The sequence below is a fragment of the Aulonocara stuartgranti genome (genome assembly GCF_965226115.1).
Source record: "Aulonocara stuartgranti genome assembly, chromosome: 6".
NCBI classification, from domain to species: domain Eukaryota; kingdom Metazoa; phylum Chordata; class Actinopteri; order Cichliformes; family Cichlidae; genus Aulonocara; species Aulonocara stuartgranti.
The window spans coordinates 8,042,501-8,055,818 of NC_138944.1; the positions used below are offsets into that span (position 1 = coordinate 8,042,501).

The 13,318-nt window shown below is 41.3% G+C and overlaps 1 protein-coding gene across 5 annotated transcripts in view; it reads right to left on the minus strand.

Annotated features, from left to right (window-relative positions):
• The window catches only part of htt (huntingtin), a 31,331-nt gene extending 19,597 nt beyond the window's left edge, over positions 1-11,734 (minus strand). For 2 of the 5 annotated variants that reach the window (XM_082535435.1, XM_082535432.1), the window contains exons 1-25: positions 11,301-11,734; positions 10,482-10,565; positions 9,953-10,073; positions 9,778-9,837; positions 9,531-9,610; positions 9,206-9,344; positions 8,955-9,096; positions 8,641-8,819; positions 8,339-8,543; positions 7,938-7,985; positions 7,596-7,673; positions 7,087-7,490; positions 3,444-3,570; positions 3,237-3,352; positions 3,039-3,150; positions 2,702-2,839; positions 1,886-2,044; positions 1,698-1,795; positions 1,421-1,560; positions 1,204-1,267; positions 995-1,095; positions 743-889; positions 346-466; positions 106-251; positions 1-7 (exon numbers count right to left, since the gene is read on the minus strand). The exon at positions 1-7 is cut by the window's left edge and continues 175 nt beyond it. In XM_082535435.1, the coding sequence (XP_082391561.1) occupies positions 1-7; positions 106-251; positions 346-466; positions 743-889; positions 995-1,095; positions 1,204-1,267; positions 1,421-1,560; positions 1,698-1,795; positions 1,886-2,044; positions 2,702-2,839; positions 3,039-3,150; positions 3,237-3,352; positions 3,444-3,570; positions 7,087-7,490; positions 7,596-7,673; positions 7,938-7,985; positions 8,339-8,543; positions 8,641-8,819; positions 8,955-9,096; positions 9,206-9,344; positions 9,531-9,610; positions 9,778-9,837; positions 9,953-10,073; positions 10,482-10,565; positions 11,301-11,398 (3,114 nt within the window). In that variant the 5' untranslated portion in view covers positions 11,399-11,734. The remainder of the gene's footprint in view (positions 8-105; positions 252-345; positions 467-742; positions 890-994; positions 1,096-1,203; positions 1,268-1,420; positions 1,561-1,697; positions 1,796-1,885; positions 2,045-2,701; positions 2,840-3,038; positions 3,151-3,236; positions 3,353-3,443; positions 3,571-7,086; positions 7,491-7,595; positions 7,674-7,937; positions 7,986-8,338; positions 8,544-8,640; positions 8,820-8,954; positions 9,097-9,205; positions 9,345-9,530; positions 9,611-9,777; positions 9,838-9,952; positions 10,074-10,481; positions 10,566-11,300) is intronic. The other 3 variants (XM_082535434.1, XM_082535431.1, XM_082535433.1) reach the window with 2 other exon arrangements.
• Between the last annotated feature and the right edge of the window lie 1,584 nt (positions 11,735-13,318).

A 13,318-nucleotide genomic window follows, 5' to 3' on the forward strand; every position in this document is an offset into this window, starting at 1 on the left:
TGATAAACTGCAGAAAGGAGTGAACAGACAGAAGGTAAGGGGAGTCTAGAGAAAGAGTTGAAATGATTATGTAAAAAAATGTATTAATCAGTGCAGCATACAAACCTGAGGGTTCTGCCCCTACTGCGGTTAAGACTAGAACGGGATGAAAAGTTGCTATTGGAGCTAACGTAGCCACAGTGCCAGCCTGTGCTCCAATTGCCCACTGGAAAATTTGAAGCTAGAAGGCACAAAGCCTCACAGCAGCCAAACTGCAGAGAAGACAGCATGATAAATATTCAGATGTTATGAAACAAATGCCATAAACTTGCTTTAGAGCAGGCAAACAATGAGCTGAAAACCTACAGTTAGAGCTCTGGAGGTAGACGAGGTCAAAGCATGCGAGACGGCAGCAACTACTCTGGACAAGTTGTTCTCCAACGTGACATCAGAGATAGTGTTGGACATGTTGTAGCCTCGGTATGTCCTGGCGACAAAATTTTAAGTAATTATTCCAAGGTTCCCTCAGGAATTGTGTATTTAACTGCAAAATCTTATAAAAGCTTGTGGCTCAAAGCATTTCTTATCACAAGAAAAATATGTCTGGGGTTGAAAATAGCTCTTATAATGAGTACAATAAGACACATTGTAATAAAAAAAGGATAACCAGGTCAACAAGGTTGAGAACTTCTTCATAGTAATATAGGCTAAGCTGACCTTTGATGAGGCACGAGATATACTGGAAGTGTGGGCGCGTGTGTACCTTGTGATTGTGCTAACTGTGAACTGGGATGGGGGTTGTGTCTCATGCATAAGCAGCTGCAGATAGACTGAACTCTGGTCTCGGGCGATTGCTACCACTGGGTCAACCTGGCCCTGGTCACAGTCATAGAACAACCTGGAAACTAGTCTGTAAAGAGACAGGAAGAGAGATATGACGAAAGTCAAAAAGGGCTTATTTACAGTCCACTACATAAAGAACATAGCACGTGCTATATGTGAAGAGGCATTTTACCTTCTGACCACAGAGGCAGCCACGTGCCGTACTCTTGGATCGTCATCTCCCAACAGATGTATGACCACATCATTCAGGACTCTATCTTGCAGCCGCAGACGCTAGAGAAATGTAAACAAACAACACCAGTCAACAGCTGAATGCAGAAACCCAGAAAGGATATTTCAAAGAAAAGATCATTAAAAAAAATTATCAGAAAATAACCTTACCCCAGTGTAGTGATGATCTCCTTTATGTAAAGTCTCAGTTTTCCTCTCCAAAAAATTAACTAATCTAAAACACGGGAAAAAGTAAAAAAAAAAAACTTTAAAAAGCAATTATAGGTAATACAAAGTAAAGGCGAGCTTAAGTTTAAAGTTGAGTTATTATTATTTTTAGAAAACAGAGACTGTATATAACAGGCATCAGGATACAAAAGTATCCTACCGGAAGTCTAATTCTGCCAGAGTTTCCAAGAGCTCAGTGCGAACAAGCCAATAGCCGCAGTCCTTCAGCGCAAAGAGGTCAATCACCAACTGCAGGCCAATCTCACTCAGGGTACTGCTGCAAATAGTCGTGATGCAGTGCTGAAACAAAACACACACAAAAAACCAATGGGTCAGACTCACAAACAAAAGCACAGACACAAAAAAAGAACTTGAGGGACAAAGCAAGACAGAGATAGAGTAGAGATTACCAACACACTCACACAAAACCATCTTACCCTCACTGCAGAGCAAGCCATCTTGCAGGTGACAGAGGATTCATCTTTCAAAGTCTTCTGAAGCAAAGGCACCAAGTCCACCAGGGACAGTGGGTTACCTAGAGTACAGACAGACAGGTATGATAGGCATCTTTAAATACTCTCAATTCTTTGCAAAATGCAAGTAAGACAAAGACCAACACACAAACCTGTTGCACTCTGCACACTGGCCAGCCAAGTGTGTATGTTGAAACGTGTTTTGGTGAGCGCAGCCTGTATGATGGCTGCACATAGGATAGCTGTAGCTCCTCTAATCTGGGGGTCTCCATGGTCAATGAGGCCCAGGACATCACTAATATATTGTTGCTCTGAAAAGGTAAAAAAAAAAAAAAAATAATAATAATAATAATAATAATGCCAAAAAGTGTTAAAAGACACACAAATACAGTTGTACAAATAAGTTACTATTCTGTAAATGAAAAATGCTTTCACTGTAACACATGTTGTGCAGAGCGCCTTCAAACAAGACATTTTTTTCCAAATCAGAGTATGAAATGCACATGTCAAAATGCAAGTAACAATAGCTGGAGTGTATTTAGCGACCGTGGCTCAGGGGGTTGGGAAGCGCATCTGTAACCGGAAGGTCGCTGGTTTGATCCCCGGGCTCTCTGTCCTGGTCGTTGTGTCCCTGGGAAAGACACTTTACCCTACTGCCTACTGGTGTTGGCCAGAGGGGCCGATGGCGCGATATGGCAGCCTCGCTTCTGTCAGTCTGCCTCAGGGCAGCTATGGCTACAACCGTAGCTTGGCTCCACCAGTGTGTGAATGCGAGAGTGAATGAATAGTGGATTTGTAAAGCGCTTTGGGTGCCTTGAAAAGCGCTATATAAATCCAATCCATCATTATTATTATTATTATTATTATAGTTTCAGTACTGGGAGCATACACACTGGTTTACTGTTGCACGTTACTTAGACATCTACTAGATAGGAGCAGTTTTTTGTTTTTTTTCCCCCAGTTCTTACCTACAACTGGAACGCCGTCCAGCGGCTCCAAATAGAGGGAGTTAAAGAAGGCTTCGGGATGCAGCGCTGCCGCTGCTCCAACACAGCTGAGAGCCAAGGCTTTCACACTTACTCGCACCTCTTTGTCAGGAATCAAGCCTGAAGAAACACAAAGCAAATAATAACACACACAGATGTCAAAAAGTCACAGGAACAAGCACAACTCCGATATATGAGAGGCCTGAGAGTAGAAGTTGTACTTTGCTGTTAGATATATTTTGACAATCAGATCAAGGAGTCAAATTTTCAGTTTCAAAACGAAAAAAAAAATTTGGTATTGAGCAGAACACCCACTCACCATTTTTTTGTCCTGTTAGTAGGAAGGAAGCAGCAAGAAGCCGGACACAGTGCACTAGTGGCTCCGCACTGTGGTCTGTATAGTGCCCAATTGGACCTTTTATGCGTGATGGCTGACAGAAAAGCAGACAAGTGACATAATGTTAACCTTTCACTTCAACCATATATGACAAGCACGGAGAGTTTTAAGTCACTTTACCTTATTATCGGGCTCGGGTTCAGCAGGTTCATCCTTTGGTATGAAACGGTCCACACTGCTGTCTGAACCCTGCCGGTTGTGACCGCGGCCGTCGAAGAGATGAGGCTTGCTAAGAGCTATACACAGAAACAATAACCACCATTAAAGCTTTCTATTAGGCAGAGCCCATCTGCGTTTATGTGTGCATAGCTGTGTACACAAACGCACCAAGTGCTGACTGCAGGAATGGTTCTTGGGGTTCTTCTTGGGAGGAAGGTGCTGTTCCTTCATCTTCTTCATCCTGTAGTGTTCCAATCTGCATTCCAGAGTACTGACTCTCACTGCCATCCAGAACCTTATGCACACACAAGCACACACAAGCACACACACACAAATCAATTAAAAAGAAACCATCTTCAGAAGGGAAAACTCAAATTCATAAATGTATTAGAACTGGCAGTTTGCCAAACTTTGAAATGTAACTGCATGCACATGATACCTAATAGTTTCGACTCACCGAGTTAGTTACTGGACAGAGGAAAACATAACAAATGACTAAAACTACAAATTAAATTTAAAAAAAAATTCCCCCATTAAACAGGTCTACTGAATCATGCTTGGGTCAACACAATTCACAGCAAATCAACTGCATACAGGAAAAAGCACAAGCTTAAAAAGTCAACAATCCAGAGGAAGACCAAGCTTTTGCTCCAACCTGACCCTGAAATCCTAACAATATTTTTTATTAAGCAGAACTACAGCTCTTCTAAAGTGCATGTTATTCTCTTGGTTTTGGTTTGCATGACTTCTGACAGTAAACCAGCTTGGTAAGAACAACTCTCCCTCACAAGATAAACCAATTTAATGGTACAATAAAAAAAGAAGAGAGGAAAATGTGAATATTGTCTTATTCTCCAAGTTTGGCTGGAACAAAAGCCCGTCACAGCCTCTTCAAATGGTAGAGAGAACCAAATCTGAAGAATTACAACAACAACAAAAAACAGTTGGCCTTCATGCCTCTCCTTTTGAACTTCACTCCAGGCCAGTCACACGGGATGTCAAAGCTGCTTGCTTTTATCAAAACGCATCTGATTTTCAGGAGGGAATACCTCAAAATGAGGGGGGAAAGAAAGGTGCATAATCTACTGTTGGTGACAACAGGAGGGGAAAAGAGGCAACAAGCTAGGAAAAGTCTTTGCATGGGTTGAGCCAACCAAAGGAGAAAGAATGAAGAAAGCCAAATGTATTGAAACAAGCAAGCCCATCCCAGTCTGTTCACTGCAGGCTGACCTTGTCACTACTGCTGGAGGAGGAGGTGGTGGCATAGAAGGAGGAAGAGGAGGTGAAAGAAAATGAAGAAGACGAAGAGGAGGCAGTGTAGACAGATGAGTCGCTGTCTGCGGCATCGGGACCCTCAGTGGAAGCTGGCGAGGGTGGGGAAGGCTCAATCACCCGTGGCAATGAAGTGTGACTGGTACGAAGTGACTGGTACGAAGGATATAGGAAAGGGGGGGCAAGACCACAGAGGTAGAATTATTATGTAACAAAAGTTCTGTAGTCGGGGCCAGAAAGGCAGATTAACCTGACACTCCAGGTACAGCGGCAAAAATCTGCAAATTAAACTTTTTCTTAAGTAACATTTGAAAGAGTTAGAGTTTTATTAAATGAGTGGATGACAGAGTTAAAAATCTAAGATAGAAGTTTTTTTTGTTTTATTTTGCTTTGTTTTTATATGTACTAGATTTTAAAGAAAGTGTTGCATTATGCATATGCAGCCTTTATTGTTTCAAGTCCTGAATGCATCATCTAGGAATGATGCTCGTGATTTTTTTAACCTTAGGAACATGTTTTGCTGCTGATAAGAAAACTGGTTCCAGAAGAGTGAAAAAGATTGAAAAAGCATCCCCCAAAATAATCCTAACAGGAGAAACAGACCATGAACTTAATCCACAACCAAGTCCAACAGTCAAAATTACTGTGTCATGATTAGGAGCATAATAAAAAGACAAAAAATTAATGACATAGAAAACAAGTCCAACTGCTTCTAAAAGCATAAGAGGGGAAAATAAGACTTATCCGCTTCTCAGTCTGACGTCATTAGCTGTTTCCAGGTCCAAATTCCTCTTCAGTTCCCAAACTCAAACAAACACTGGGGCATCATTGAGAGTTAGAAACTGTCTAAATCCTTTCATCTTTGATAAAAATGATCAGTGTGGCTGCTCTACCGGTTTAACATCCAGGCATTCATGAAAAAACAGAATTTCTGAAGTTTACCAGAATTAGAAGTAGGCTGGGAGTTAGCTCGTTGGTTTCCATCTGAAGATAATGTACAATGTTCTGACCGAGGGATTTCTGAAAAACTAAAAACGCACAGGTCTGCTATCACGTCAGACATGAATGAAGACAGAAAACTGAACAGCGGCGACGTTTGTAGGGTTACTGAAGTTGGACTAGCTGGTATATAATAATGTGCTACGTTGTGGCTAGCTACAGCGCTATGGTTAGGGTAATATAGAAACACATTAGCATAGTGAAGCTGAAGGACAGACGCAGACTTTTTTTCCCCTCGGTAAATGTTAACGTGAGGTTCAGGGATGGGCAGAGACAAATGCAATCACATGGCAGGAAAAATGCTGAAAACGAGCCAAACTTCAGTCAGAAGTGATGATCCATCTCCATCACGAGGTAAGTCATTAATATACTGCTGCATGGTTTGGATTACTAGCTGTGACAAATTCCTCATCCTCAGCTTCATGTACCTGTTCAAATCTTTATTAGCCTCAGGGTGACCTGATTCAAATATTTGGTGTCCAGCAAATCGTGAGCCAATAGGCTGTAGTTACATCGCAAGGTTTTAAAAACTGAGCTTTAAAATGTCCTGCAGATGAACACTAGCAATAAAAATCCAGAGAAGCCGACAGTGATCACTGACTATTTTTAGGGGCTTCTTCAGATTAAATTTAAGAAGATTCAAAGCATTAAAACACCATAAAAAGACAACAGCCTTAATAAATGCAGGGTAGTTTGTAAGCAGGGTTCATACATAATCACTTAACAACAAGATTGTGACTTATTAATGTTAGCATTATAGTTGAACACTTAAGGATTTCATGTTCCTTTTTTCCTGCACAAAAGATTTAAGGATAAAAACTGATCTTCTTGAAAGTATTTCTAGCTGCTACTCTGATAAGCTGCTTTTTATCTTTTAAAAAGTCTTCAGAAAGAAATGCTAGTGCAAAGGAAGTTGTTTTGTAATCACCTCCTGTTAATATGCTACTCAATATCACTACTGGAAGAAATATTTATTCTCAGGGACAAAGAAATATATTTGACCCCAAAATCTTTTACAATCAATTTAATTCATTTTAAATGTAATGTTATTTTTAGCACCAGTTCATAACAATCTCATGGATTGTTATAGAATATTACAGGAGCATTCCCACCTCTGAAGAACTGAGCGGTAGTGGTGGTGAAGAGAGGAACACCATCTACCACAAGTCTTCAGGAAATCGAGGGGGATAATAAAGTTGTGTAATCACCAATATTACCAATATTCCACTAATGTTGAAGAAAATAAGATGTTTTCAGTGGGATACAGGTTTCGTAACTCATCCAAGTGACTCAATAAACTACATCTAGATCAACAGAATCAACGTTCTGGGAAGTGAAGCATCATTTTCAAACCAAGAAAAATGCCATCAGAGACACAAAGGTTCAGAGGTAATTAATGGATTGCATGGTAATTAAATCCATCATTGTCTAGGGAAGCACACTGTTCATTTTATTCAACAGAAACCCACACAATTACTGGATGTACAAGCTGTAGTCTCAAATAAAATTAGCCATGTGCAGTCCTACCCAGTCAACTTACCAGTTCTGCTACATCCGAAGGGGTGACAGCTGAGTCCGGTCCCTCTGTGGTGGTTTGGGAGGAGTCGCTGGGTGGAAGTGAGCGATCATTAGTGCCTAGCAGTGTCCCACTTTCTCCTAGAGGCCCTCCCTCTGGAGTCGCATTCTCTGGGGTGGTGTAGTCAGCAGTCTCTGGGGTAACATTTGCCCCACCACTGGAGCTCCGACTCAGCATTTCCTCCTCGTTGTCATTGGGTGACTCTGGAGTGCCTGATGTAGATGTCCCACCTCCGCCACCACCCTGTTCTGAGGAGGCACTGAGGTCCACAGAATCACCAGGCTGCAGAGCATGCTGGGAAGACCGAGGCTGTTCAGTGATGATGTCCACCTGGGCTGCAGAAGAGCCGTCTGCACCAACAACTGATGCTAAAGTAAGAAACACACAGAAGCTTTATTTTTGCTCCACATACTTACACTGTGAAATTAGGAACACAGTCAAAGTTGACATAAACTTGATAATTTGCATCTCACCTGTGAAAGCACCAGTTGTGACCTCAGTCCTCTCAGGGTCATCCTCCAACCCATCCTCCTCTCCAGAGAGCATTTTACCTGGAAATAACAGGTTTATTGTCAATATGAATCTGTAAGATTAACAGCAGTTTAAAAAAAGGAAAGGCACTCAAACCTAAGTGTGGTGATTTACTTTAAATTGAGTACAAGAATAAAATTTAGATATACAGGGATAATAATATGTAATTTTAGGCAAGTCCACGGCCTTTAGTGCCTCACAGTTGAAGGTAAACTTGTTCAAGCCCTGATTGGCACATCTGAGAGAGGAAAGAGGTGAACAGAGGAGATAAACAGACTAGTCACCTCTCTGTTTCCTGAGAAGGAGTGGACTGCAGGAAGACCCTCCCCCCGCTGCAAAAGGCATGAAAACAGGAAGCAGAAATAGAAGTTGAGGAGTAGGAAAGTAGTACAGGCTCAGAGAAGCTTATAAGAAACAGAAACTATTATTTAAGGATATCAGAAAATTAGTTAAAATGCAAAGAAAAAGGCCACGAATAAAAGAAGAGGCTAGGGTGGAACCCCAACACAGTTTGTCCATGCGGTTCCCTGGCAAAGTCAGCATAAGTGAATGAATTATAAACTAGTTGAAACAGATAAAAATCGTGTCTCTAGAGCTGGTTAACTGTGTAAATATTTCTAGACACATATCTAAAGGGATGATAAAAAGCACTGTTTAGATAGTATTAGTCAATTCATGTGATTACCAATGAATTCAAGGATGCTGCCAGAACGTGAGCGGTTCTCAGTGTCCTGACGAAAAACGGTGGCATGTGGGATGCTACCAGCAGTAATGAGCATATGCAGAAGCTCTGGTGGGGGAGTCCTGAAGACCTGCTGCAGCAGCTCCAGAGCAGCTGTGACCACATTGTGATCCCAGTGCTGTGTGTAGTGTAGGGTTAGCTCATACACCTTTAAAAGACATGCATACAGAATTATTGCACATCCAATTATACAAGTGTATACAAACTCTTTTTTCATATTTAAACACAAACAAATTCCATCTCACCTGCAGCAGTTGTTCGGGTGTTGGCTGTACATCAGCTTCCTTTCTCATGACACCAAAGCTTCCTTTAAGACTAGTGGAGTTGACATGCTGCTGCAGCAGAGGCATCAGGTAACGAAGGGTTAGCAGCACCCCCAGTATTAGATGGCTGGGGTGTTCATCATCCACCGGAACCAACAGACCTGGAAAAAGGCGAAAAGGGCAAAAATTCTAAATTAGCTCACATATTTTAACACAAATGAGCTTAGTAAAATGTAAAAGGGTAGAAAAGACATGCCCAAGGTCTGTGCTTGACAGTGAGCCAGTGTGCAACCTACCCAGAAGCACATTAAGGAGCCAGGTGTAGAAGTAGCTGGTGCGTCTGGAGTGCTGGCAAATACTAACAGCTGAACTGGCTGCTGTCCGTCTAATGGTCGGGGAGCTGGACTTCAGATTAGCCACAAATGCCTTCAGCAGCACCTAAAACAGAAATAGTTGGATGATGTTAAAAAAAAAAAAAAAAAAAAAAGAGTTTCCACTGGCCTATGATTTTTTTTTCTACTTTAGCACACAATCAGCAGGTGAATACCTTGATTTCACCATCATTGGCAAAGTGTCCCAGGGCAGACATGATCTTGGGCATTGCTGTAGCAAGTGTCTCCTGCACAGTCTCTTCCTGCCGCTTTGTGATTCTGGTGAGGCACGGCAACAGGTTGACCAGGTAAGGTCTGTGCCATAAGGGAGAGAGAAGAAGTATACATGAAGTAGAAGCAAAACAAAAATATGCATATGCAAGTAAAAAAAGCACAGATGATACTTTGATGTTGTCCCCACAAAAGCAGCAGACTATAAAATAAGACATGTTGTGGATAATGGTTTAAAAAAAAATTTAAAAATATTATAAGTTTGCATACCTGCATTTCTGCGGTCTGATGAGGTGGGCAAGCTCAGCAAATCTCCATAAAGCTGCCCTCAGACTCCGAGAGGCACCATTCTATTGAGCCACACAAGCACTGATATTACCATGTCTAATATCTGACCGTACTTTCTCTAAAGAAACGTCAAACAATTTCTTTTCACATCTAACACTGGCCTATAGTCTGAGAGTAAAGACATATAAGGTGTATTACAAAATGCTCACTTTACAACCCCATGCCTTACCTTTTTAATTTCTTTGTACAATTCCAGCTGCAGTCTAGGCAAGTTGGAGTCCATCAGTGCCTGAAAATTATCAAAATGAATGATTAACACTACCACCAACAACACCAAACTTATTTTGACAATTTTTGTCATTAATATTCTTATTCATTTGTCCCATCTTGCAGATTTTGCTCACTTTGATTATTTTGTTCAGGCACTCATCGGCTACCATCCGAACATCTGATTCACTGTCATCACTGCAGAGCAGGAACATCTCCATGGCAATGCCAAGCAGTTTCTGAAACTCTGGAGATGTTCTATTCCCAGGACCAGAGAGAGGAAAAGCCAAAAATATATAAATTTTTTCCCTTTCTCAAACTGTTAACCCCCTAGCATAAACTCATAAAACTTAGGTGCAATAAGTTTTTTTTCAAAAAGGACATTACAGAAAAGAAAAATATATATATGTAAAGACGAACATGTCCCCACTTCATTCCCAAAATACAAAAGTGAAACCAAATATCACAGAAATCAGTGAAATCAGATGTAAAATCACTACTGAAGAAGCTCTGGTTGCAAATGACATCACCCTGCACCTCAGACATGCTTTACAGAAAAGCTATCTTACCGTTTATACAGTTAGTGAAGGTGATAGGAAACCCTAAAAGAATATAAAAAGATATGACTCACACCAACACATATTTAGATCAAATAACAAGGAATACCTCAGTGACTGAGCCACAATGTTTTCACATATTGTCAGACAGTGGGTCACCCTGTCCTTCTTTGTGGCAGCTTGCTCCTTTTTTCTGTGGAAGATAAGACAAAATGCAAAAGATGACGTGAGTGTGTGTGTGCACAAAGAAAGACTGAATTTAGGTATCTTGCTTATAGCCAAGGAATGCAGTGATTAAAATAATAACTATAAGTCAGAGCCATACCCTACAACTGTATTCCTTACGCACTGATCCCATCAATTCACTTCTTTACAAGCTATATAAATGAATTCTTATCCCTGTGTTTCAACCAACAACGGACTAGATCTGTAAAACTTCTTGGAGATGAAGCAAGTGCAGGAAGCCCCGCTATGTTCATCATTCCATTCATAACCGTTTGCATAAGCAGTTTAAATATTATTATGAAACTCAATGTCCTCTGCTACTGAATACACAAAATTACGTCCTTGAAATTGATCCTCCTGACCCTTTCACGTGTTCTTGGCATCAGCCTTCTGTGTTAGCCATCATTCAGCTGTTCTGATCCTAAAATCAGGCTAGCAAACAATCAGATCGCGTTAGGATAGCGAGCATCGCTAAGCAGCGATCTAAAGCATGGCAACAAGTGGACCTAAATGGGCTGAGAAGTATGAATAACACCTTAGCCTCATTCCCAGTTTACGTTTTAGTGCAGCTGACTTAAAGCCATCTATTAAACGTTGGTTATCTACCCGAAATGGACCAACGCTGCTAGCACGATAAGCTAAGGGTCTAGCCTAACGGCTCCTCGCCTCCTATTCTGTCACCGCTGGACAAAAATCAACTTACTGCCTCTGAGCGAGCTCCTCGGCGGTCGGTGGTCCCTGCTGCTGCTGGAATGACTTCAGAGACTCAAAGGCCTTCATCAATTTCTCCATGGTGGCCATTTTAGTAATCTACAATAAGCAAGCTTGCTTGACGAGCTAATATTTACTATGTGAGCTAACTAGCTAGCAGAGTAGAGGCAAGTTAACGTTTGCGCACGTAGAGAGCAAGAGGTGCGTAGTGCGGCGAGAGTGCTAACACTGCTCGCGACAGCTACCACCAGCTCTCCGCCTTGTCTTCTCGGAGAGCGCCACTTATTCTTTCACACTACTATTCCTAAATAAATCAAATGCAGGTTGATAATAAGCCATCTTTGATGCAGCATTGCGTTTTCCCACCAATCACACCAGGAAGTAGCTTGTGTGACAGGTTTACCGAGAGGGGAAGGGTGCAACGTCAGCAGCCAATCAGAGTCCGGATTTTTGTTGAGTGGCTTTAGAAAGAACCAATACGACACTGTGATTTTTTTTCTTTTGTTGTTATTGTTGCAGTCACGAGACCGCTGAAATCTGGAGTGCAGGACAGATTTGTTCAAGTGTAATTTACAAGTATTGACTTTAGTGTGTGCGCTGATAACAGTGGGTGTCAACTGATAAGAGAGCGTAGGAAGGAAAAACAAATGCACTGAAACCAGCCCCTCCTGACACAGTTATTCGATCATTTATTCATTTGTTAGCAGAGGTGTGGACTCGAGTCACATGACTTGGACTCGAGTCAGACTCGAGTCATTAATTTTATGACTTTAGACTTGACTTGAAAAAATGTTCTAAGACTTGTGACTTGACTTGGACTTTTACACCAATGACTTGGGACTTGAATTGGACTTGAACCGGTTTACTTGAAAAGACTTGATATTTTATCCCAAATACAAAATTTAACATGCATATTATATAGAGATTGAAAATGTGACGTCATTCACGGGTAGAACCGCAAAGGATTCTGGGAACTCGTGGCAAGCGGTACTAGCGCACGCAGGCTTTCAATTAAAATCAGTTATACAGCGATAAAAAGAAACACAAGAAGCCGTTGTATTATTAACTGCAATAGCCGGTCGCATGACAGCCATGGGAAGCCGACGGGTAAAGAGATCGGTTGTTATCGGATTACCTCGTTGAAGAGAAATTGTTCGAGCCATGTTTCCGAAGTGACAAAGAGGCGACGGGTGGCCTGGATTGCAGCCATTCAAAGGTCAAATATAACGTCCCAGAACCCTCCAGCTCACAGGTTAGTCTGCTCCAAGCATTTACACGAAGGTCAGTGTTTTTTAGTAGTTAATACGTCACTTTCATAACATAACTGGTGATATAGGTTACAAGCAAGTCTGGCGCTGAACAGAAATTGTCGCGCTATGCTCCTTTATTTATTGTGCATAAATAGTGAATTGTCCTGACACAATATTGCGTTTCGCCTCTGTTATTATGGTACATTGACAAAAACATATACTTTTATTCACAGGATAAAACAGGTTTTTTGTATCACTAATTGCCCAGTACGATTACAGCATACAGTATTATTGTCACTGCTACATTTCTGTGATGCTACCAGAAATTATTTCCACTACTAATTAATTACCATTGAGCTCAAAGGTCCTATTAATAAACAGTTAAGGAATGTGTATTTATGACGACGATTTGTGAGACTGGTAAACTTATGATACGTACGATGGTCTTTACTTTCTACACGGTGCATTTCAAGGTCCTGCACCCATCCGTCGGTAAACTGTACCTGGGCTTGTTGCAGTGACCTGAAGTTACTAAACTTCATGAGTGTGTGCACTCACTCCAAGAACCGTATGATTATAAATATGCATATAAATATGCTAAGATGAGATAGCTGACTTCATCTAACTAGCAAATGTTGTCCAGGCTACGTTGGTGATACAGTTTTTTTAATGTGTATGATATTTTTGTCATGCGGTTTTAAAGCCGGTCCTACAACCGCATCCAAGAATAACATGCAGCTTATCTCAGAACTGTCGGTGA